The sequence below is a fragment of the Lytechinus pictus genome, chromosome 5 (assembly GCF_037042905.1).
Source record: "Lytechinus pictus isolate F3 Inbred chromosome 5, Lp3.0, whole genome shotgun sequence".
Classification (NCBI taxonomy): Eukaryota; Metazoa; Echinodermata; class Echinoidea; order Temnopleuroida; family Toxopneustidae; genus Lytechinus; species Lytechinus pictus.
The window spans coordinates 39,792,931-39,818,717 of NC_087249.1; the positions used below are offsets into that span (position 1 = coordinate 39,792,931).

At 38.4% G+C, this 25,787-nt stretch overlaps 1 protein-coding gene across 22 annotated transcripts in view; it reads right to left on the reverse strand.

Moving 5' to 3' along the window:
- Positions 1-25,787, reverse strand: part of LOC129262007 (nuclear pore complex protein Nup98-Nup96-like) — a 54,202-nt gene that overhangs the window by 16,764 nt on the left and 11,651 nt on the right. For 6 of the 22 annotated variants that reach the window (XR_010293756.1, XR_010293755.1, XM_064100361.1 and 3 more), the window contains exons 3-19: positions 24,402-24,575; positions 20,613-20,765; positions 16,944-17,116; positions 12,714-12,821; positions 11,632-11,809; positions 10,839-11,047; positions 9,751-9,876; positions 8,399-8,552; positions 7,047-7,250; positions 6,647-6,722; positions 6,146-6,248; positions 5,220-5,294; positions 4,555-4,614; positions 3,648-3,758; positions 2,816-2,940; positions 2,399-2,476; positions 877-1,085 (exon numbers count right to left, since the gene is read on the reverse strand). Coding sequence is in view for 15 of the 22 variants with exons in the window: in XM_064100361.1 (XP_063956431.1) it covers positions 877-1,085; positions 2,399-2,476; positions 2,816-2,940; positions 3,648-3,758; positions 4,555-4,614; positions 5,220-5,294; positions 6,146-6,248; positions 6,647-6,722; positions 7,047-7,250; positions 8,399-8,552; positions 9,751-9,876; positions 10,839-11,047; positions 11,632-11,809; positions 12,714-12,821; positions 16,944-17,116; positions 20,613-20,765; positions 24,402-24,575 (2,316 nt within the window). In the remaining 7 variants the exon portion in view is untranslated. Of the gene's footprint in view, positions 1-876; positions 1,086-2,398; positions 2,477-2,815; positions 2,941-3,647; positions 3,759-4,554; positions 4,615-5,219; positions 5,295-6,145; positions 6,249-6,646; positions 6,723-7,046; positions 7,251-8,398; positions 8,553-9,750; positions 9,877-10,838; positions 11,048-11,631; positions 11,810-12,205; positions 12,260-12,713; positions 12,822-16,943; positions 17,117-20,612; positions 20,766-24,401; positions 24,576-25,787 lie in introns of those variants that run through there. The other 16 variants (XR_010293759.1, XR_010293758.1, XM_064100365.1 and 13 more) reach the window with 7 other exon arrangements.

The window sequence follows — 25,787 nt, forward strand, 5'->3', positions numbered from 1 at the left end:
TTTCATGGCGGCCATCTTGGATTTCAAATGCCGGCTGACCCGATGGTCAAATCGCTTGAGGCCGGCAATATTTGAAATCAGCGCCCAAAATTAAGCCTATATGCCAAATTTCAATACCGCAGTTCATAAAAAACTCGAGAAAATGATTGCAACGATATTTCATGGCAGCCATCTTGGATTTCAAGATGGCGGCCATTTTGCTGCCAACCAAATGTTCAAATTGCTGGGGGCCAGCAATATTTGAAATCAGTGCTTTAAAATACCCCTACATGCCAAATTTCAGTGTCACGTGTCATGTAAAACTCAAGAAAATGACATTTAATGATTTTTCATGGCAGCCATCTTGGATTTTAAAATGACGGCCAACCCGATGGTAAAATCGCTTGGGGCTGACAATTTTTGAAATCAGCGCCCAAAAATACCCCTGTATGCCAAATTTCACACTTTCTGCCAGATTCGAGCATCTTTTTCACATATCTACTGGACTAGATAGACCCTTTTGCCTGATTAAATAAATACGTCTTCTCCACCACGTAATCCGGCAAAAGGATATATGTGCAGATAAACCCCTTTGCCAGATTACTACCACTTTTTATAGGGACTATGTGCAGATAGACCCTTCTGCCAGATTAGATACCAGTAAAATGATGGAATTTGATATTGGTGTCTTCTGGTATCTCAAAAACGAAAGCTCGAGCACCACTGAGATTTGGCCAGATGAAAATTTTGGCCTCATAAACCCTAGATATGAAAAAAAAAAATCCAAAATTTTGCAGATAGACCCTTTTGCCAGATTAGGGCCGAACTGGTATGATACGACTCAGACCTAATACACATTCTGAATGATATAATATAATGACATGAAATGGCACTGACCTGAGACCTCTAGAGACACATCACCCTGGCTCCCCCTGCTGACGTTGAGAGGCTCCTTGGTGGATGCTGGAGGGGATCTGCCCGGAGAGAGGGAGCTGATCGGTGGGGTTGGTGCAGCTCCGGAGCCACTGCGTTTTCTCTGCTGTCTCTTTGGCTGTGCGTTCATCGCATGGATCGTGCAGTCAGGGTCTTCATGCTTGTTGCCAGGACTACGGGATAAACAAAAGGTATTACAGTCAAAATTACTCATGATACGATGCAACATTTATATATCACTTAACCCTAAAAGGCCCGGAGGGGGGATTCTGCCCCTGGCTGTGAGAGGGGTCCAAATAATCCGGCTCTTTTATGGTTACCGTTAATACAAATGTTTGTAAGCACTGCAAACTATTACCCCCGGCTTTAGCACAGCTACCCTGATTGGATGCTCGAGCATTCAAGGAATTTCTTCCTACCGGTTACCACTTTACTACACCTGGGTCGAGAGTGGCAAATGTAGATAAACGCTTGCCAAAGGAAGCGAGTGCTGCGCTGGGATTCAAACCCAAAGCCTTGTGATTCAAAGTCTGGAGACTTATCCATTCAGCCACAAAACCTCTAAAAACCTGTGTTAGTGGCCATTTCTTAATACCTGCCACCTGCCTTCAGTGACCACTAAAACCCGATTCCCATGGAGGCAGATTGTGTGTATAAGAACCTGTCTATAGCATCCAACTGTCTATGAAGGCTATATTTTGTGTTTTCCTCAGGTACTCACTATAGACAAGTTTCACTGTAGTAAATGTAATAAGATGAGCGATTTCTACATCCGCTCTCCATGTCCTTGAGTCTTTCATTGGTTTGCATTAAATAGAAAACCATGACAACCAAACTTATGTATTTCCAAGAATACTCTTAATCCAATCATGGTGGGCCCTTGAGAAAGAAATACTACTTTGTCAATTAAATTTACAGACTTTAAGGCACGAATTCACAGAGGTGGTTTTTAAAACCATCAGTTGAACCCATGCTTTATGCATATTTCCTGTATAAATAATGCTTATTTACCGCGTATATTAAAAAATTCCAATGCTGATGCGCGCTTTTGTCAGTGTGCCAAATTGACGCCTGTTGCCATGGTTAAGTACGCTATTTTATTCATGAGTCCACTGTTTGAAGAGTGGACTCTTTAATTCAAAACAGTGGACTCATAAATGAAATAGCGTGGATAACCAAGGCAACAGGCATCAATTTGGCACACCGTGACAAAAGCACTCATCAGCATTGGACATTTTTTAACATAGGCGGAAAATACACGTCATTTATACACAAAGTCTGCATAAACCGAGGGTTCAACCGATGGTTTTAAAAACCACCTTTGTGAATTCGAGCCCTAAAGTTGGAATTTAAAAAACAGTCCACCTGTGACTAACCAACTACTCACACTACTGAACCCCATCTCTATTTGATATGTGTTATTTCATATACATGAATCTCCCAGTTTCATACCAAGGTGTAAAATAAGAATGAATGAATTTCTAACCTTTCCATGGCGGTTGTATCTTCTAAGACCTTAGGTTTGTTAAAGAGGGGAATGTCTGAAGTATTTGGTTCCTCGTCGCTGTAAAAAACACGCACACACAGGGAAAAGAATGTAAAATAATCAAAGTTTTTTGCAAATTTGATAATAATCTGCACAGTGCAAATCTCTTAAGTTCTTTTACATGTAACCTAAAATTCCACCATCCTAATGAATTCTATAAAACCATTTATTCAAGACAATAGACTTGCTTTATCACTGTCAACCTGCAAAAAATGTTCCTCATATAATATGCTTTCACGGGTCAAATTCATGAAGGAAAGTCATTGCATTTAGCCATCAGTAATAAATCTTTATCAATCAACAGAGAGAGTACAGAGAAATAATGAAGAGAATGAAAATGAAAAGAGATACACTCACTCTTTGTCTGGTGTAAGACGAACTGATGTATTAGACTGATCTCTTGGGTAGACTGGAAGGGGTGAGGCAAGCTCATCAGGTTTGACTGAACTCCTAGAACCATGATAGCTTTCATTCCTTGAGTCCTGAAACATGGAAAACAAACAGTGTGATCAAGTTGGAGATTAGGGGGAAGAGGACAGGGGGAAGGGGAGGGAGTCTGGTATATCCCATGGGTAGACCGATAGGGGCGAGGCAAGCTCGTCAGGTTTGACTGAACTCCTAGAACCATGATAGCTCTCATTCCTAGAGTCCTGAAACATTGTGGGAAACAAAAAGTGTTATCACGTTGGAGAAAGGTAAGAAGAGGGGGGGGGGTGGGGAAGGAGGGGGTCTGGTATATCCCATGGGTAGACTGGTAGGGACGAGGCAAGCTCGTCAGCTTTGATTGAACTGCAAGAACCATAGCTTTCATTCCAAGAGTCCTAAAGTATTACTATGGAATACAAACAGTTTGACAAAGTTGGAGACTTCAAGAATGGGACATAAGGCTGTAGAACAGAATTTATAACATGCCTTCAATTTGAACACAACAAACCCAGATGGCCCAATAAAATCTTTGTTGGAAGATGATTTTATATTAATTCAAAAAATAATTGTGTTACTGATTGATTTGGACAGCACATTAACCAAAATCAAGATATTTATCAGGTAGCCTTATTTCATTTTATTTTGGGGGGAGGGAGGGGAGTAAATAACCCTTTTTTCTAAGTCCTTATTTTAAGGTTTGAGTATAAACAGTGCCCTCATTTATTAGAAATTTCATTAAGAAGAAAATACAACATTGACTTACATCCTGACTTCCTTTGTTTTTTATGACAAGCTTCTTGATGCTTCGTCTGGTAACAAATGTTTCTGAGTTGAGTGTGTTGTCTTCTTCCTCTAATCCGTCAAAGAGTTTAGACTGAAAAGGAAAAAAAACAGTGTAAATTATCATTATCGTACAATACCTACTTAACTTGTAGTATGCAAGAGATTGGCTGACCACAGGGTAGTCAACAAGATCACAGTGTTTCTCTTTCAAAGTGGCCACAAACCCCATTCAAACACTTCTGTTTCCTTGGGATCTCACCCAGAGTGGTCTAGTGGTTAGAGCACTGAAGTCTCTAACCAATGGTTAGATCATTGGACTCATGATCGCAAGGTTGTGAGTTCTAATCCCCACTCTGCTATTGTCTCCACTTTGATAAAAAGACCCGAGAGTAATTTCTGTTGTCTAAAAGGTCAGCCACTATATGCTTGATTAACTTGGACGTAAAATGTTTCCTATGTAACTGGTTATGTACCAGCTTGGAATTAAACCAGCAAAGATCTGTCCTGCCGAGTTCCTACAAGAGTTACCATAACAGAGAAACAGAAACATAGTTCAACTGATTAATCTTTATTCTTCCCTGTGCTTGGTATTCATTGTCCAAGTTAAACATTTCTTTAATTGTTCAATACTTACTTAAGGCCCATCTTATGAAGAAATCGGTTGACCCACAAGCTCATCATAACTCGATTCAATTTTTTATTTTCCCACAAGCCACAAATTCACACATGAATTAAGTTTGAAGTTGATCCCTCAAATGGTTATTCTGTCATCACTAAGAACAAGACATTTCCTTGTATGGGATGACCTCTGTGACCTTTGACCTCATGACCCTAAATGATGATGAACATTGGTAACGCATATATTAAGAAATGCACAAATTGCCTACCTTTCCTCCGCCTCTCTGAAGTAGCTTTGGTCGAAGCTTGGCTCCTGGTCTCGCTGACACCTGCAAGATTGAATTTAAATAGCACTTTAATCACTAGTGCGGTGAAACCTGTCTATAGTGACCAAAAATAGGTACATAAAATGTGATCTTTATAGACAGGTCCTTATACATACAATCTGCATCTATAAGAATCAAAGATTTCGACAGATAAAAATCATTGAAAATGGATCTTCTCCACACACAGAGACAATTTGTATTGTGTATTTAAGGGCTAAATACTGTCATCATTTTACACTGAAAAAAATTATGGGAAGACAGATTTAGAAATGAAACTGCATTAATTTCTCAAAGATTATCTGTTTAGAGCATTGTGGTGGAGTGGATTAGTCTTCTGATTTTGAAACAGAGGTTTGTGGGTTCGAATCCTGGCCATGGCGCAATATCCTTCAGCAAGAATGTGATGCAAATTGTGCTGCACTCAACCCAGGTGAGGTTCATTGGTTCCCTGCAGGATTAATTCCTAGAATGCACCAAGCACCTCGCAGCTGGAGCGAGAGCCCAGTAATACATAGTGCGCCGTTAGATAGGCAACTAGATAATGGGTGCCTCATATATGCTAGATACATGCATTATTTTCATCATTTATTCATTCTTTTTTTAGTTACCTTATAATGTGATGGAGAGCTCAGTGACTTCTGAGCGGAACTTCCAGGAAGAGCGTCTTTCTTCTTATCAGAATCCTACGAAGATAAAAAAAGAATGAACAAAGTATTACCATTGATTAAGGTATTGCAAAAAAAAAGAAAAAGAGTTCAGCAAACAAGGTGGTTCACGAACCACGAGTCTCACCTGAATTCACAATCAATGAAATACTGTATGCAATTTGATCTTTTGGCCCCTAGATGACCTTTGACCTAATACCATCCTCAAGAAAACACATATGGCATTACCAAAGTATCATTTGTACCAAGTGTGAACATAACTGATGCAGAAATTAAGAAATGAGAGCAATTTGAACAAAAAATTGATCTTTTGACCCCTAGCTGACAATTGACCCCACCTTCCTCAACAACACACATGTGGTATCACCCTTGGATCATTTTAGCCAAGTGTGATCAAAATTGATGCAGAAATAAAGAAATGAGAGGAAGATGAACAAAAACTTCTAAAAGGATGAACATGACCTCTTATGATTTGACCGTTTGGCCCCTAGATGACCTTTGACTCCATCATTCTCATGACGTTACATGTGGTATTGCCAAGGATCATATATACCAATTACGAACCTAATTGAACAAAAACTTTAACATTTTCCAACAAACTTACGTGATTAGTAGGTCTCTGCCGAACTTTGTTCAGGCGAGACAAAAACTTCTAAATAAGTAAACAAAAAATGAATCAAACAAAAGAAATTACACTTCCAAGAACATCAACTGCTTATCTAAGGAATCATCTCAAATACTGGAATTTCTTGGCTCATTGTTTTTTTTTTTTCTCACTTTCTCTTAACCCGTTGACTACTGAACAAAAAAAAATCTTGAAAATTCTTTCTACGTGATTCTGCTGAGTGAGAGCTATTTTGTTGACTTACCACAAGTATGTTCTTGAAGAGAGGGTTGTCCCCGTAAGGTGAGTTGAAGAGAGTCATCAACTGCTGTTGGACTTGAGTGTTCATATCGACATTGGCTTGTTGACTGAAAATAAAAACAGAACATTTCATCAGGTCTAATATATACATGGCTCTCAACATCATCATCACCATCAATATCTTCATCACCACAATCACCATCACCACTGCCACTATCATCTTCATACCACCACCACCATCATTGCCATTATCACCATCGCCACTCCCATCATCATCACCACCACAACCTGCATCATCCTCATCATTACAACCACCACAATCATCATCATCATCATCACCATCATCATTATCATCATCATCATCACCACCAACATCATTTTCATCATCCTTATCTTTATAACCACCACCACCATCATGACCTCCTCCTCCTCGTTATCATCATCAAGTGCCCCCTCCCCCCTCTTGGTGAATCCTCCAGTGAATCTATGACCGCCTTGTACTTACCCTCCTACTCCTTGAGCAGCTCCAATTCCTCCACCAGTCAAACCAGTAGTGCCTCCCAGACCACCACCAAATGCACCTGAGAAATCATATCAATCAAATATCATAACAATAGTAATAATATACCGCTTTTACATCGGAATGACATCTCTAAAGCAGAATTGCCAACGTGAACAAGAAAATTTCAGTAATCTATAAGCTGAATATCGGTAGATTGGTGAGGAAAATCGGTATTTTCAAAGAAAATACACATAAAATAAATCAAAATTGAAAGTCAGTACTTGGCATTAAACCATCAGTATTCTTATTTTCAGTACTCAGTACTAGTTCGCAGTTCTGCTAAGGGCTTTAAAGATAAATTATTCCCCCAGTCATTGGATCCTAGCATGCCCAAAGGAATTACCTGTGGTTCCAAAGGTTGTCCCAAGTCCCGCTGGCTTGGTACCTCCAAAGAGAGAACCGGAAGTGCCCCCACCAAAGGTTGAACCTAGGTTGCCTGTACCAAAGGTACCGCCAGACAATCCCCCTGTACCAAAGCCTGTGGTGCCCTTGCTACCTCCAAACAGACTGGACCCTGTACCGGCACCGCTTCCGAAACCTGTTGTACCTTACAAAATGTTATATGTCATGAGATACAGTGTGTTCTGATGAAGTTTGGATTGCTTATGAATATTCAAAGGTATAGTGTAAGAGCAAGCTAAGAATTCCTAGTTTTATGCGATAGGGAATACTGAAGAAAAATTCACAGAATTCAGAAGGAACAGGGAATTCACAGAATTATAAGCCCCCAATTCCTCCCACAACCCTAAAAATCATGAAAATCTAAGAAAAAAAAAAAAAAACTGCATATGTGCAGAATCTACCTATCAATCTGAACAGTGTTCAACATGTTTTTGTCACGCTTTATCTGCATTGAAACTTGCACTTTTCCAAGATGTTTACTTTTTACAATGTACATGTCCCTGAGGAACTAAAAAAAAAAAACCTGAAGCAACCCAACGCAATGTTTATAGTGCTCACAGAATATCATCGAATTTGTGTTTTTAGAAAACAGAAAACTGGGGTCTCTACAACAAGCTGTCATTGTGTCTGGGTATCCTCACTGTATTTAAATAGGTGAAAATTCAAAACTAAGTAAATCTACAATAACAATAATATAACATGATTGTATGTACTATTATAAAGCATCCCCCCCCCCTTTGCACATGCTAGAGGAGATATTGAGCAGGCCAAGGAAATATAGTGAGCAAAACTGAACACTTATTTACTTATAATACTATGATATTAATACAAGGGATACAATATTATAGGTAAAAGACAGTAGTTGCAGCAAACAATTATTTCTTGAAAAAGTTTTTTAAAGCAAGGCTAATTGCCAAAATATTATCATACATCTAGATCTGGTACATTAATGTCAACATATATTTGTAAAATCATGAAATCTTAGCTCAAAATTGATAATTCTGATGATCACTAACACAGAAAAGCATAGGTGGGACAGTGTATTAATATTGCTTCAAAAAATACCTGACATTTGATGGAATTCTGTGCTTATTTTGCTAATTTCTCAGCAATTACAGCATTTTCTTCCAGAGTTATTTGGCACATATAGTTTATCCATTCATACAAACACTTTGGTGGTAATTTCATTGGATTCTGTTCGAACTCATTTTGAGATCGTTACCACAACTGGTATTTATCTTTAACTGTGACTTAGTACGAAAAGAAGATTTTAAAGTGAATGTTTCCACTCACCGAATCCTGTACCTGTTCCGGTTCCCAGGGTTAGTCCTGGCTTGCTAGTGGCTCCAAACAGACCTCCGGTCCCTGTACTGGTTCCAAGACTCAGACCTGTCTGGCTGGCGGGAGTTCCAAAGTTCGGGGCGGTCTTCCCGAATAGGCCACCCTGCTGGTAAAAATTTGGTAAGAAGAGACAGGGTTGGGCTCAATTACAAGGTAATTGATCAGTTACGTAATCAATTACATTTATTTGAGTAATTGTAAATGTAATTGAAGTTTTAAAAGGGAGAGCAATTGTAATTGTAATTGAACAAAAAATGTAATTGACTTGAATTATTGTCAATTACTTTTAATTACATTCAATTACTTCACAATAAACATACTTAATTTATGATTTAATATCATGACCTTTTTCATGTCAACTGCTTCAGCATCAATGCAAGTAATAGGCAAAATCAGTGCTCTTTAACCTAAACCTTCATCTCGCCAGATTCTCTGTAACTTAGAATTATGTTGAAATAGGTGGTACTATGAACAAAATTAAAATTGGTTTCATTTATAACTTTTGCAGAAAGTAATTGAAATTGTAATTGTAATTGACAAAAGTAATTGGTAATTGTAATTGAAAAATATGAAATTTAATTGAAAAGTAATTGTAATTAAACATTTCTTCAATTACACAATTTTGATTGTAATTGAAGAAAGTGATTGAGCCCAACCCTAAGAAGAGAGAGTTGGTATAAGGATTTTTGAAAAGGGTAAATAGCCACTAGGTCTACTCCCACTTTGTCAACTATCTATTTGGTTTAATTAATTCATATGCTCTAATCCCAATTTGTCTATTACCAGTTTGTCTTTTACCAGTTTGTCTAAAACCCATTTGGTCTAATTGCCATTTAGTCCATTTACATGTACCATTTTGTCTAATTTTTCAAGGAAGGCTTTTCCCATTTCATCTGACAGCTATCTAGTCTAACACCATTTTAGTCCATGTGATTTGACAAACTGTTTATGAACCAAATTTTCACTTGCAACGTGCAAAGTAATAAAACAAAATAAAGTGGAAATTAGGCTGTCTGTGTACAAGACTAAAGTTAAACCTTGGGGGTGTTTCACAAAGATTTAAGTATGACTTAGATTCGCACTTAAATACTGAGTTGTGTACGGTATGAAAGGCTTGACCGCGTTGGTCAGATCATACCATGAGGATGCGCACTACTGCGAATCTATCAATAAGATGAGTTTGGAGCAATGACAATTAGATAAAATTGATAATTTCTATCATCAGCCCACACCTCCACCCCCAACCACCCCACTCCCTCTATCTCTATCCTAGTACCATCAGCACCGTTACAGTCACTTCATACCTGGGTCTGCTGTCCAAAGGTACCGGTTCCGAATCCTCCCGTACCAAAGCCTGTTGAACCTGTTGAGCCTGGGGTGCTTCCAAATAGACCGGTGCCTGGGGTCTGTGACGTTCCACCAAATAGATTCTGTCAATTGATACAATCAGGAAAACATAATTAAGCTAAACCTAGAGCTTGCAAATGGGTGCAAATACTGATGATAAACTCCAAATAACAAATAATAATAATAGGCATTTGTATAGCGCCATCTATATAGAAACAATCTATTCAGAGGCACATTGTTAATATTATTATTACCGCGGCTTTAGCTCGAGCTGCCTTTCAGCGCTTGTGCATTAAACGAATTAATCTTTCCGAGTACCCATTCATCTCACCTGGGTCGAGTGCAGCACAGTGTGGATAAATTTCTTGCTGAAGGAAAACACGCCATGGCTAGATTCAAACCCACGAGCCTCTGTTTGAAAGGCGAGAGTCAGAACCACTAGACCACGGCGCGTCCACCAGGAACAAATACACCTTTCTGCAAATGCTGCTCTCTACAGCTGGAAACCACAGCTGTGGTAGACTTAAACTCGTCATTAGCTTTTGTAAAGGGTCATATATGTGAATTACACTCCAGCATCACCTAACGTTCCAAGCTTACAAAAGTACATTGGCTGTCGAATCTCTTTTCTGCTGTTTATTTCTTTGTGAAAATTCAGAAACATCTATCCACCTCTCTGTAACTTTTCTTTTTTTACAGGAACCTTTGAGAATGTATCTAAAAAAATTTAGTAATTCAATATCAGAAAGCTAGACAAAAATAAAATACAATCTTGAAATTTTCAACCAATCTCATGCTTGAGAAGTGCTTTAATATCAAAAGGGTAAGAAATTACAGATATCTAATTGCGATCGAGCACCCAACCAAAATGAATATTCATGTAAAACCGCAAATTTACCAGAAGAACACAATGTCTATATTATAACCTCGATAACAAAATTGTTTTAGGGTATCAACATTCAAATAAACTAGTAATGATTTTGAATGGTGAAAGGCACGTCAGGGTGATAACCAAAGCTTGAAATAGGCTATGTGAGTGAGTTACCTTTTGTTGGGTTGGGTTTTGGCCAAACAAGCTTGTCCCTGACGACTGTCCGAAGAGACCACTTCCAGCCGTACTGGTTGACGTCTGACCAAAGAGAGGCTTGCTTCCAAACAGCCCGCCACTCTGTTGTTGTTGTTGTTGTTGTTGCTGCTGTTGCTGGTTGTTGTTGCCACCAAACAGGCTGGTGCCAGTGCCAAAGGAGCTGGGAGCTGTTAGTTATGAACAACAATTCAGAGAAACCGTATGTCAACAATCATGAAAGACTATAACAAAGTACAAATCTTCAGTTCTTAACAAACAAGAAAAGTTACCTCAAAATTTCCAGCTATCAAATAAAGCCTTTATTTATAGTATGTTGAGAATAAAAGATGAATTTATTATTTCAGGTCATCAAGTTATGCAGGACAACACTCATAAAATATTATATTGCTTTTGATGCAAAAGAGTTCAGTTCTTTTGGACAGCATAGACTTTTATAACATTCATCAACTTATCCTTGAATAATTTGATTCCACTTGATCTTATGAAATAACTCCTATGCAATAGTAAAAAAAAAAGCCCACTGTATAATAAAGAAGTTGCCTTCATACTTTTAAACTGCATCAACTGGTGTTATATTTCAAAATAATGTTCAAATAATTTCCTGAAGGAATTTTGGAAACAAATTTTTGAGGAAAGCCTTACTGTGTGAGAACTCTCACAAATTTTCATTTCCTTTAAAATGATCAGATTTTCTCACATAAAAAAACACAATATTCTGATTGCTACAGACTACTTGGTAGGATATACTTACTGCTTCCAAACGTGCTCTTGCTTTGACCACCAAAGTTGAATGCGCTGCTTGCCGTGGAAGCGGGTTGCCCAAATAGACTCGGCTTGTTGTCTGTTGAGGTCATTCCTGTTGCCCCTAGCAACCCGCCACCAGAGGATCCACCTTTCCGATTGGCCAGGTAGTCTTCTGCTCTCAATTCCTGTATGGAGAAAATCCCCATTTAAATTGGATTTTAATTGGATTTTAAATCTTTAAATGAAATAAAACCAATGAGCAAAAAATCTAACCTCCAATTCAATTCAATGAATACTTTGCTATCGGACACACTTAAAATGATTGACTGGTATATTTTGTCATGGTGTTAATCAAATAAATAAATACTTTCCTTTTCGCTTCCCGTCCTAATTTATTAAGTATTAATTGTAATGGTTTGTAATTGTTCTAAATTTCTGTTAATATCTTTACTTGACTAATTGTTGCATTCATATGAAATGTACATGTTCACTAATTTGTATTGTGATTTTGTATTAATTCCTACGTAAAGCAATTAGAAACACTCGCTAAAAGTGCTATTATGACATATTATATGACTCACCTCAAATGATTTATTGGTGTATTTTATCATGGCAGTAATGACTTGGTGTTTGGTGTTAATCAAATAAATGTCTACTTTGCTATAGGACTCACCTCATATGATTTATTGGTGTATCAATAAACTTTCATGGCAGTAATGACTTGGTAATAACTTGGTGTTTGGTATAAAGCAAAGAATAAATACTTGCCTATATGACTCACCTCTAATGATTTTATATTCTTTCATTGAAGAATATGATGTTTGGTGTTAATCAAATGAATTAATACTAAGATAAAAGACTCACCTCAAATTATTTATTGGTGTATTCTTTCATGGCAGTGTTGACTTGGTGTTTGGTGTTAATTGATTTGGTGTCTGACGTTAATCAGTAAATGAATATGTTGCTATACTACTACCTCAAATTATTTATTGGTGTATTCTTTCATGGCAGTGTTGACTTGGTGTTTGGTGTTAATTGATTTGGTGTCTGACCTTAATCAATAAATGAATATGTTGCTATACGACTCACCTCAAATGATTTATTGGTGTATTCCTTCATGGCGGTGATGACTTGGTGTTTGGTGTTAACATTGGTAGATGCACCATTTTTAACCATTGTATCAGAACCAGTGGTAGGCTGTAAGAAAAAAAATACATTGATCCAAATGGTTAGAGTTTAGTTCTGGTTGTAAAACTATTTACACATATGACATCACACATAAGGTGCATCTACAAGGTGACACAATCACTCATGCACATCTACATTATAGTTTTCATTTATTACGATTGGAACCAACTTATTCAGATTTTACCTTATCTGAGGGAGAGGGGGGAAAATTACTTGGGGCTCGGCAATCTTGCCCTTGAAATGCTCAGAGGAGCCCTAGTGAAAAAAAAGATTCCACAATATACCCATTCATTGTGCTGATAAAGCTTATCCAATGTTGCAGATTTACGCAGTATTAAAAAGCTGTGAAACCCCCCCCCCCAAAAAAAAATAAAATAAAATAATAATAGTAATAATAAATAAAATAAATAAATGAATAAAAAATACAATTGCCGTGCGGGGGGGGGGGGTGCTCCAAGCCCCACCATGACTCAATGTCAAAATAGTGAAAAGATGTTTTGATTAAAGAGCAATATCCTGATTTCATGCAAAAATTATCGATAATCAATGAAACCACACAAATTTCTTAAATAGTGTCTTTTTTTCATCAATTATGCAATGGACAACATCAGGTGCCATTTTGGCCTGATCATGCAGTCAACTGATGAGATCTCTTTAATATGATCTACCAAAGTAGGCAGGCCTACTTTGTTCAGGGATAAGGACTTATAATTCAACTTCAGGTTTTTAATTGCAGAACATAATCCATTTGGATTCAAAGTTGGTATTAATGTGATTCAACTGTTTGGGTGGTTAAGGGAGGGGATGGGTTGATCGTTCGATGTCTGATCAATTATAGGAAGCAGCCGCTATTAGATGATTTCCTGGAAGGGGTTCAATGTGAATTTCCCCTTCAGAGACACCATACCCGACCTTGGTAATGACTTTGAATTAATTTCCTGTGCGTAATGTGATCTCCGAGCCTCCCGGCAAGGCAAACAAAGCCTGGCTTGGGGGCAGGATTTATTACAGATCTCCATCTACATCCCAATTAACATGACAGAAAGGACAAACAGATCAAGATTTAATCAGGGGTTTTCTTTCGTGAATGTCTCCAAATGTTAATCAGATTGCTGGATTGCCTGAAGTCATCTACCCTCTTTTAGTTTTATCATGGGAATTGATGAACGTGTAAATCTTCTGGAAGTCAGGTGATGAGATATACCAAAATGACAACTTTTTATTTTATTTTAGAGACTGCAATTTGTCAAGGTAATGAACCAAACTCCTCTATGACAGCTTTAACACATCATTCAGTTTCAATCTTCAATCCATGAATTTGAAAAATGCATAATAAGAATAGCATGCAGTAATTCTTCACTTTCTTTTCTTTACTGCTGAAAGCTATTTGTGTCTTCATCATGTTCGAATGCTGCGGTCACATTTCCCCTACGGTGTCTGCATGGTAAGTTCACGGATTTCTACATGAACCCCATCCAGGAAACTGGTACAAAAATTATGACAACGACTTTTTCGACTCGCCGTACAGCCATCTTAGGCGGAATGTGACCGTGCAAGAATAGAAGCTGCCATAATGTATATACAGTATATGGAAGTCTCCCTTATTGTATTTAAAAACACTGTACACTTAATATCAGGTAAGAATATGCTAACCTCACTATTAAGGGTGTGATTACAAATAAAGAGCTGAAAAAGGGCTGAAGAGTGTTGATAAAAGCTGGAATTAAAAGAGCTCCCATACTTTTGAACAGATGAAAGCTAAAATAAGTTGAAATTTCAACAACAACAAAACTGAACTCTCACACACCTGTCCTAAATCATGATCAATCTTTCTGTTTTGTCACCTACCAATTTTTTTTTTCCACCTCTCCCTCTCCCTTTTCAGCCCCTCTCACCTACCAAAACTGTGTAATTACACTGGCTGCCGTTTCATATATTTATTTTTGAAACGATGACTGGGATATGTCTCTATCAACACACATGAAGTGCATGAAAATATACATTAATGTACCCCACTGTTCCCTTTGTTCTAAAACGATGCAAAAGTGCTGTAATTGAATTATTTCACTTCTCATGACACATATGGCAACTGTTACTTGCACAACATCGTGTAAGTTTATCATATTCACTTCTGCTGATGTTTGAATGTGGCAGGCAAAGTTTAGAGAGAGAGAAAAAAATGTGAATTTCAATGTTTGGACATTCTCCACACCCTAGGGTAGATCAAAGGCATGTGCCCAAGATTCTGCTTGTGAATAAACCCAATGTACATAATATATATTAGAACCAAGTGGTCCCTGTACTGTATATGGACCATACTCTGAAGTCCAGTCTAACTCAGGTCATGGTCTGAATGCTGTGCTCAAATTATGGGATGCCAAAAGTGTCCACATCGTCTTTACAGTGTACGTTTTCTTTATTCTTTTCCTGTGTTTTAATTATGACGAAGACTATTTTTAATCGTCATTATTCCAAGGCTAGTTATGAATGCATCGAGCACCAAATTGTTGACAAACTGAAACTGTACTTATTAGAGATTAATGTCACAATTGGCTATCCATAGTTCAATCACAACATTAGACCAGTGGCCCGTAACACAAAGCTTTAATAGCAATCATTGTAAAACATTTTTTTTTCATGATAGATTACAAGGACTACGAAAAACAGTCAATCATGAAAATCAAGTGCGCGATTAATCACTAACCTTTGTGTTAATGGACCAAGGTGGGAGTTTCATAAAGCTGTTTGTTATGTTACTCATGACTTTACGCACAACTGGAACATGTTCTTAGGTGGTAAGTCAGATACACAGGGACATATCATTTAGCACAAGAAACAATCACCAGTCTTCATAAAATCATTTGCAACTTAAACACCCACCAGAGTCTAAATTAAACTGAGATTCAAAACACGGGCCAGCGGGAATAAGATCATTCCATATTCAACGGGATAACGCACTTGCAACCATCCCTTAAATGTCAGAACCGGTCGTCCCCATGAACATCCATGCAAATCAATCTACACAATCCAGAATGAAAACTACCCCCATTCCTTCTCCATCCAACATTAGGATTTACCATTAAAAAAAATGAAGTATTTGGAAGGAGGGCTGTTGTATTCCCAGCTGTATTGAGGTCCCGGGCTGTAGTTAGTGATAATCTGATATCTGTATTGAGATCAGGCCATGAGTCAGTTTTATAATGTTCTCATCGTCATGATGACAAACACACGGAGAGTCGGTTACATCTTGGATGACAGATGTTGGATCGTGAATGTTTAACATTCAGGCGGGCATTTCATCAAGTGATTTTCACTGATGACAGTTCTAAGCTACTGGAAATCCTCGCACCTGATTGGCTATAAAGAGCAAATTAGACAGTGGAAATCGCTGATGAAGCGTTTTGTGAAATGCTCCCCAAGAGAACGGGGGTTCTCTGCCAAATTGAAACCTTTGTTGCGGGTAGAGGGGAGAGGAATGGGGAAATATGAAATGATGATCATAAATATCAGGTTTTCTTACAATTGCACAAACTTGTGTATCAAACTCAAGAACAAATATTGAAGATGTTCAAAAACACTGATGAAAATCTTGAATCATCCTTCACAATAATACTAAAGACAGGTGGTGCACCAAAAAACAAAAAAATTAATGATACTTTTATGGTGGTTGGTGGAAGAGTGCCTGCCTCATGAACGGAGGTTGTAGGTTCAATCCCAATCTGAGTCATACCAAAGACTTATCAAAATGTGACCTTCTGCCTTCTTGCTAGAGGCTCAGCATTTATACTGGAAATGGGTAGTAATAACATATTACCAGGACTTAAATTAAGAATTGAGAGGGGCAAGGCCATTTTTAAATGGGCACTTTCAGCTTGGGGCAAAGTGGCCTTGGATGCCCCAAAATTTTAAGGGCATAACGGCCAAGCAAAGAGTCGAGGCAGTCGATTAATTCGAGCCCTGTATTACGTCATGCAAGGCCCGCTGGAAGAGCAGTTTCCTAACTGAAGTGGTTACCCTGGGTAGATAAAACATCATTAATTTATTATTATAACTTACTGCTTAATTTATTATTATAACTTACTGCTTCATTTATCATTATAACTTACTGCTTTCTTCATTATTATTACTTACCGCAAACTTGATAGTGGTGCCATTCTGTTGTTGTGATGCCCCAAAGAGTCCACTCCCAGTAGTCGCTCCGAAGAGACCCCCTGAGGGCTGCTGGGTGCTCGTCTGACCAAACGGTGTGGTGGAGGTCGACGACTGACCAAACAGACTCGTGCTAGAAGTGCTTGTACCAAACACTGTGTAGAAATAAAGCAGATATGTACTACATTTTATTTAAAAAAGAAAAAACAGATATTACAAAATACCAGGCACATAACATGGGAAAAAAGCAGACATACATAAAAAAATCAGACATACATGGATGTACTATACATGTATGATGTACAAAAACAGACATAAAAGGCAGACATATCATACATTGTGAATAAAAATCAAACTTTTGTGTTTTGAAATGAGAAAATAAACTATAAATGGAAAAAGCCAGTGCTCCAGTGAAGCCAACTGCTTGGCATGTTTGAAGATAAATGTTGTCACTGCCAGGCAGAAAATCATCTGTTATTAACAGCAGTAATGAAAGCATACATGTAGAATATTAGTAGTACAACGAATGAAGTTGAACAATGCACAATGCAAATGAAAAGTGTTCATAATGGGGAGCGAAAATAGAAGAGGTGCAGAGGTGAAGATTTGTGGGGAGACAGAATAGAGAGACTGAGAGATAGACAGATAGGTAGACAGGAAAATAAGCAGACGAAAAGACAGATGGATTGGCATTTATGGGAGAAATAGAATTATGAGGTGAGATTTGAATTATACACATGTGTAGCTAAATACAAATTGAGTAATAACTATTAGACCATACCCTGTGGGAGTTTAAGAGGAAAATAGTGAAATAATTATTTCCTAAAATGTGCATACAGACCCTAACTTTTGATAATACTCAATTCTGAAAGGTCAACAGGTTTTATAACACACAAATAAAAGTCAATGGTCTAATCAGAAGGACACGCTGCGCACATAGCAATCAGTCACATATCAGTTCGATGACGATGATCCCTCTTTAATTTGGCCTTTCCCCAGACCCGAGGATGGTCGTCCCAAAGGGGTGCTTCCCAAGGAGAAGTGGCAGATTGACAATGTGGATCCCCCTACTTAATTCAAGGATGCCAGACGGATACTCAAAATCGCAGGATCTCCTAATCGCATCAGCCCGCCAAGGGCAATAATCATTTGAGTGGGGGACCAACAAGAAGACATAAAGAGAGAGAGAGAGGGGGAGATAGAAAGGGGTTCCAAAAAGAAAGGGAGCAATAAATGTATACAAGAGCATAAGTAGGAGGGAAAGAAGAAATAAAAGGGAGGTGCAAGGGACAAAAAGATAGAGAGAGAGGGAAAAGGATAAAGGGGGTCCAGCAAGAAACAGTGATTGATAAACGTGTGTTTAAAGACAGAGCATAAGAAAGAGGGGAAAGGAATAAAATGAAGAGAAGAGCAAGAAACACACAAAGAGAGAGAGAGAGAGGGGGGAATAGAGGTGGTCCAACAAGAAATAGGAAGTGATAAATATTATGTTTTAAATAGAAGAGCATGAGAAAGACAGAAATTAATTAAATGAGGGGTAAGAGCATAATGAGACAAAGAGATTTAGAGAGAGGGAGAATGATAATCCAAAGAAAAATGAAGTGCAAAACAGAAGAGAGAAAGAAAGAAAATAGAGAAACAAACAAAATGAGGGATAAGAGCAAGAGACGAAGAAAGCGAGAGAGCAAGAGAGAATAAAAAAGATAGAGGGATCTAGCAAGAGATACATGTACATGTAGGGAGTGGTATGGAATCAAAGAGGGAAGGGGAGAAAAAAATTCAGAGACAGAGAAAGAGATAGAGATTTTTAGAAAAATAGCAGAACAAGAAAGACAGAGAACGAAAGATATGAATGTGGGAGTTTTGAGACATTGCCATGGAAATAAACCAAGACACCCAATTCTCAGTCCAAAATTTGGGAGGTTCAGCAGTTCATATCGTCTGCCAGGTTCTGTCAGTTAAGCCTGAAGAACAATCAGTTTCAGATCATTTCTACAGCGATTGAATGTACCAATGTCAAGCTATTTCCCTATTTGGACTTTAAAAAAAGATTTGTTTTTAAATGGTTTTGAAGGAATTATGCAAACATGAAAAGTATATGCAAACGCCCATAGTGCTTTAGGTAGCCATTGCGTCAATGACAAAGAGTGATATGAACAACATTAGTACATCTCGAAGATACAAATCTCTTGCTTGACAAATTGATAATAAAAAAATTTGGCCAATGTCACACTTTGATATCATGCTGCTCTACTTTGAAAATGAGAAGAGAAGTGACAAAAATGACATTTTTTGTACGAGAAGTAGGCCTGGGACTAAAACACACGTACCCAGGTCCCGCCCGGAAGCCTCAGGTACCTGGGAAGAAAAATCAATACCCGGTACCCGAAAATTGCTTACCGGTATAACAAACATGTATTTGATTTGTATTGCGGAGTGTAAGACACGTTACCCCTTCCATCTGGACATGGACGACATCGATATTAGGCAATAGGATAATTCTAAAATGTGACGTGAATATCCCTTTATATGACAAATATCCCCAATATCTGATCAAATACTAGTACATAAAAGATAGAAACATCGAATTTAGTGCAGCAATCCTTCGCAATGGCGAAGACAATTAGCTTGTCCGCGGTTGAGAGTTTGAGACGTTATGGTGCCAATGAAGGAACAAATTATCAAATAAAAAGAAAAGGAAATTTTCTCGGCTTTACAAAATCTGTTTTTTGGCTCGTTTAAACTATTTAAAAAATATTTTCATGACAAGTTTCTTCACTTTATATTATTTAGATTTAAATGATCCTTGCGTTTTTAATAGTGTTAGATTAGCATTATCTTCTTAGTATTTCTAGCCAATTACGGGGTTGTTCCACGAGTCATATTTCATGCGACACAATTTTCGGTTATCCGGGTACCCCCCCCCCCCCCCGAAAATTACCGTGGGTACCCGAAGACAAAAATACCCGAAAGTCCCAGGCCTAACGAGAAGAGCAAAATTTGTCTGTTATTTCTCCCGAGGTCAATTGAATATCATGATGGCAAACATTAGCAGTGCTGAGTGGGTGTGAACATTAGGAATAGGGGAGGGGTGCTTTCGAAGGAGTTCGCCCCCCATGCCTATTATTTCTCCTGATTTTAATTGAAATCATTGGAGTAATTTGAGGGGCACTTTACAGGGAGTTCCCCTCCTTCCCCCCCCCCCCCCCCCCCGTCTGCTATTCAATTCGAATCGAAATTTTTATATTATGATGGCAAACATGTTAAGCAGTGTTGAGTGGATATGAATCAAAAGATTATTGAAAGGGTGTTTCCCACCCTCCCTGGGGCCACAGCACAGCTAAAAAAAAATCAACCTAGTGGGTGTTTCTTAAAGCTGTTCGTAAGATACTAATTACTTTATGCACGACTGGTGACCCCTTCTTGTGCTAAATGATACATCCCTATGTCATTCATTTAGGACAAAGTACATGTTTCAATCGTTCGTAAAGTTGTGGGTAACTTTCCAAGCAGCTTTATGAAACCCCAACCTAATTAGGGTTGATTATCGCCTTTGCATCGCCTGGGAAAGATGCTACATGTATGTTAATAGTATCATTATCAGTGTGTTTGCAAGAACAGCTATAAAAAGAACTCATATTTTGTACTTACGTGGTTTGTTGCCGCCTCCCGTACCAAAGGCGGTGGAACCCCCAAAGGACGTGGATGCAGAGGGGGTGGGGAACAACCCCCCTCCTGTACTGGTGCTGGTACCTCCAAATAGACTACCAGATGCACTGGTGGTTTTATTCCCAAAACTGAAAGCTATTAACAAAAAATATACAAAATAGATAATTTATTATGCTTTATATCAAATACCTTCCAACTCCAGAAAACTTGAATATGTGGGGCAAGACACTTAATGACACATGTAGTCTGTGTAGGTGCAGGGGTTCACAAGTGCGTATCCTACATTACATTCATGCTCGATATCTCTTCAAAAAGGCCGGTTTACCTATCGCTACACCAGTATACTGCGTATTACAGCAATTGAATTTTTGTTAAAAGCTGACACACAAAAAAAATCTGCACTCTTAAAATGTTGGGCAGCATACTGTCCACACAACAAGTGGTTAAAACTATATCCAACTCTCGGTAAATTATAAACACCACTGTGTAATTTTCACCCAACACAAATAACAAAAATTATTACAAGTTGGGCAGATTCTGAGCAATATTTATGTGGACAGTATGTCGTCCAATATTAGTTTAATAAAAGTTATGCCCAATAGAGGCGCAGATATTTCTTGACGTCTTGCGAGGCCGTTTCAAAGAGACAAAATATTCAAACTGATTTTTAACGAGCATGCTATGAAAACCATCCAATATTGAAAATATAAGACATAAATATTTTGCCCCGCCCACAAGATTATCATTGGTTAATAAATGATTGTGCTATTGCTACGTCACATTGAAATTGCATTGCGTAGTTGCCAGGAGGTGTGGTAAAGGAGCATCAATTTATTGAATTCAAATGCGCTTGCACTATACGCTACTTTAATACAGCGATTTCTTTTTTTTAAATGACAATACTCGGGTGCCATGCTCATGATTTGCAGGATTGCCATTAATGATGGTTACTAAAAACATTTTTTTTTTGCTTCATTACTTTATGTTTAGCTTTGTGAGGGTATTTAAATAATAATAATATTGGATGACCAATTTTCGTGGGATGCGTAGAAATATTGTTACTCGCTGAAGAACAATATTGGATGAGTCGGAGACGAATCCAATATTGTTCTTTAGCTCGTACAATATTTCTTCGCATCCCACTCAAGACCGTCCAGTATTCCCTAAATATTTAACAGTTTGTGACAATAATTACACATCTCCCTGGTTATAGATTTTTTTTTTGGGGGGGACAATCCAGCTTCCCCCTCCGTTCTCACTTTCCCGCTCTCTCTCGTTCTGTCTCTCACTCTGTCTCTCTCTCTCTCTCTCTCTTACACTGTACTTTGAGCACATCTGTGGTTTGTCTTTTCAAGGCATGAATTCTTTGAAGGGAGATACCCGATACAGTGTCTGGTGAAATCCGTCAATCGAGAGCCGGTCGCTTGGGACGGCCCCACACGTCACAGAACATCAGCACTCTATCAACAAACATCATCAGCACAGTCCCCCTATTCTGGGTTCATAAACATTGCAACATTTTCTATTCTTCTCTTGCTGACAATCAACATGACTGTACAGCACACGAGTGTTTCGTGAAACATCCTGTCACTGATTTTTCACTGTCAAAATTTGCTCTGAGCCTATCGTATTCAAGGATTTTAGTAGCTTATAACACTTGTCAGTGAAAATAACTAACTACTTGTTTCATGAAACACTTCCCAAGGGGAGTGTTTCATGAAGCATCTTGTCAGTGAAAGATCTGCTTTGAGCCAATCAGATGCAAGGATTTAAATAGCTTTAAACAAGAAGTCAGTAGATACAGTGTAGGCCTACACCATTTGTTTTATGAAACTAGTATGCTCCCCAAAATCTGATACATGTATTTAGTGACACCACGGAAAGTGCAAACTTTCCTACGCCATGAACAAACATAAAGTTTCTCTTTTCTTTTTTCAGAGAACAGGGGTCGGTAAGAGGAGGTATCATAGGATAGATCTGTAATATTGAAGACTAATGGGTAAACTGCAAGAATCTTGTAATCAATTGCAAGTCTATTTTCAGCACCTAATTCACAAGTCAAAAAATTTTAAAAGTAATCGCAAATTTGTGATTGATAACTTATCTGCTTCTTGAAACAAGGAGTGTAGTCCAATATGCTACTGCTAAAAGATCAGTCAATTGGAAAATTGCAACAGAATAATTGCAATTGATCGCAAATGTTTTCTTGCAACACCCCTAAGGATTCATCCGAAGTGTGTGCTTGTATTAAAATACCGGTAACTAGAAATTTAAAGGTGGCTCTTTTCTTATTTTTTTTTTCCATATGTAGATGAGTACTGCTCTTAGCCCAACACCCCCCCCCCCCCTCCTCCGTCCTGCAAATCACCCAATATATAATTCTACTCCTAAAGTTATAGCTTCAGAACTGAAATTATACATTGAAATGAAAGTTAAATGTGCTCTGGTGGATTTACATTATCTATATTTTCTTCTCATTTACCACTCATCTACACTAACTCGTAAAGACCCCCCCCCCCATTTTTTTTTCCTATGCCCTTGGCAATGCTCAACAAAGTGCACGCTCCTTTGAAAAAAATGAATATGACAGGTGTGTACATTTTTGTTTGAGTTAAAATCACATGAAGTGAATTTTCTTCATGACTTTGCACTTCCCGCATCTATCAAATTTGTCCCAATACCACAATAATCAAATTACGGTCGGAGACCCGATTGGCACATGAGGATTACGGCCACTGAGTAATTGAGTTAGAAGCATGTATTATGCAATTAGATGTTTAATGGCTTGGATTCTAATGAATCATCACTTTTTCTTTGCTGGTTATTAACTGTAATGAGAGTCTGGAGGGGAAGTTTTAACTTTCTCCCCTTCTCTTTTATTGCCCCCAAAAGAAATTGGAATATCCCATGAATGTGACAGAAGCTGTAGCAAAGGAAATCATCAAAACCCTCACATCAAATGTCCATCTGCAGGGGGAGGGGGAGGGGGGGTAGTGAGGTAAATTGGCACTTCTTCTAAACCCACTTTGTCTGTTTTCCATTTGGTCTCATCCCAAATAGACAAATCCTAGTTTGTCTACATGTACTTAGTCTATCATCAGAGTGACAAAGTGAAAAGTAATAAATACATTATTGTAGATTTGGACCATCTGGGAATTGTAGACTAAATGACCAGGGCTCCATAACACAAAGGTTAGCGATTAATCGCTAAATGAAATGGCCTATCATGATCATCCTTGCATGCGCATTTTGCTCTGTAGACGGAATAGGAACCAATCAGAATTGTTGTTTCAAATAAGTGATTAATCGCTAACCTTTGTGTTACAGAGCCCAGGTAATTATTGGACCAAACAGTAATTAGACCAAATTGAGAGTAGACAAAGAAGGTTTAGCCATGATGTTATCAGACGATCTGAGAATGAGACTATCTGCACCAAGTGCATATAAACTGTCATTGATTGATCTTATATCAGAGAAAAGAAATTACTGAAAACTATTCTTAAAATCAGATTGTTGTTTCATTCATATTCCAGAACAAAAAAAATCACTTTGTTCAGAAATAAATTCAGTTGAACTTCTACTTTTTTTCCTTATGATTCGCCAAGATGCCTAGTGAATAATGCCACAATCTTGTTGTAGCTTGGTCACTGAACATTGTGATATTCAACAATTAAACAAATAATGCAGTTGTCAGATATTATTGATATATTGTCAACACAAATTTTCAAGCACAGTATGAAAACTTGTCTTGACTTTTAAGAAAGAACATACCTGTACTGCTTGGCTGTCCGAATGAACTGGTACCCCCGCTGAACAGTCCACCTGAAGTTGAAGTACTAGGGTTGGATCCAAAAAGTCCTCCTCCTGCAGGGGTGCTTTGTCCAAAGGCATTGGGGGTCCCAAAGCCTCCAGTAGCAGGCGTGGTCCCACCAAAGCTGGTATTACCTGGAGGGTAGAAGTAAAGACCAAGATCAGAGAGGTGTCTGGGGATTCCCCCCATCAAGCCATCAAGGTAGAGCTCTGAGGCTTCTTGGGAGAGGGGATGAAGCATCCTTCCTGGTTTTACAACACAGTTTCCAGGACACTTCCTGCACTGTTGCAATCGCTGCAGGTGCTACAAGTGATGCCCTTCAAGTCATCATCTTTTTATATTTGATATAAAAAAAAACTTTACACTAATAAGTCCTTCATCAGGAGAGGTCAGCTTCTACAACACACCACAGACCAAATGCTTTCATTTTACAAATAACTTGGCATTCCAGTGCCACACAGTATCAGAGACTTCAGAGTCCTTCCAGTAAGTAATGAGTTGGAGCTATCATAATATAATTTTGATGATATTCCTTCCTCTCAAAAACTGTAGCATAAAGGTTCACTCAAAGCACTAGGTGAGAATAAACACGAGCTTGATCCAGAGCTGGCTAAACGGCACATCCTACTTGACTGACGTCGAGGCAGACAATCCCTGAAAAAAAAGTGGCAGGAGAAATGGGGAACATCCCCTGCACACTCTCCCTCTCCAGTGAGTCCCCGGCATGAAAATGAATCCACAAAGATAAGCCCCATGTCTGCCTAAGACCTATGGCTGAATCAAGGACCCCAGGGGAATGCCCACACGTTATTCCCCCACACCGTAACAGCACAGGTTATAATTACGCAACTAATTCGAGGTGACTTCTCAGTTTACATTTGCCTCTCACCACTGGTCCCGCGAGTCTACAGCTACCCAGCCAGTTAAAAATGTCATGGCACTTCCGCCAATGATCTTGGCAATGTTTTGCCTGCCCTCTGTATCTTTTTCTCCCTCTCTCTGTTCTTATCTATGTCGCTCTGTCCCTCTCCCTCTCTCTCTCTTTTATATCTCTTTGTCCCTTTCTCTGTCTCTCTCTCTCTCTCCCTCTCCCTTCTCCCATTTCCTTCTTTGTCTGCACCCCTCTTACATGTACCCCCCCCCCTCCTTTCTCTCTCCCTCTCTCTATGTCTGTACTTTTCTTTCCCCATATTTTTTTTTATGGAAGATCATACATGTAGATTGTATGGGGGGAAAAGATCATTAATAAGTAAATTTACTGACAATGAGTAAAGATTTTGACCCAATAATACTGTCGTTCATTTCACAATATTGTGAAATGATTTATTTTTGGGTCAAAATCTTTA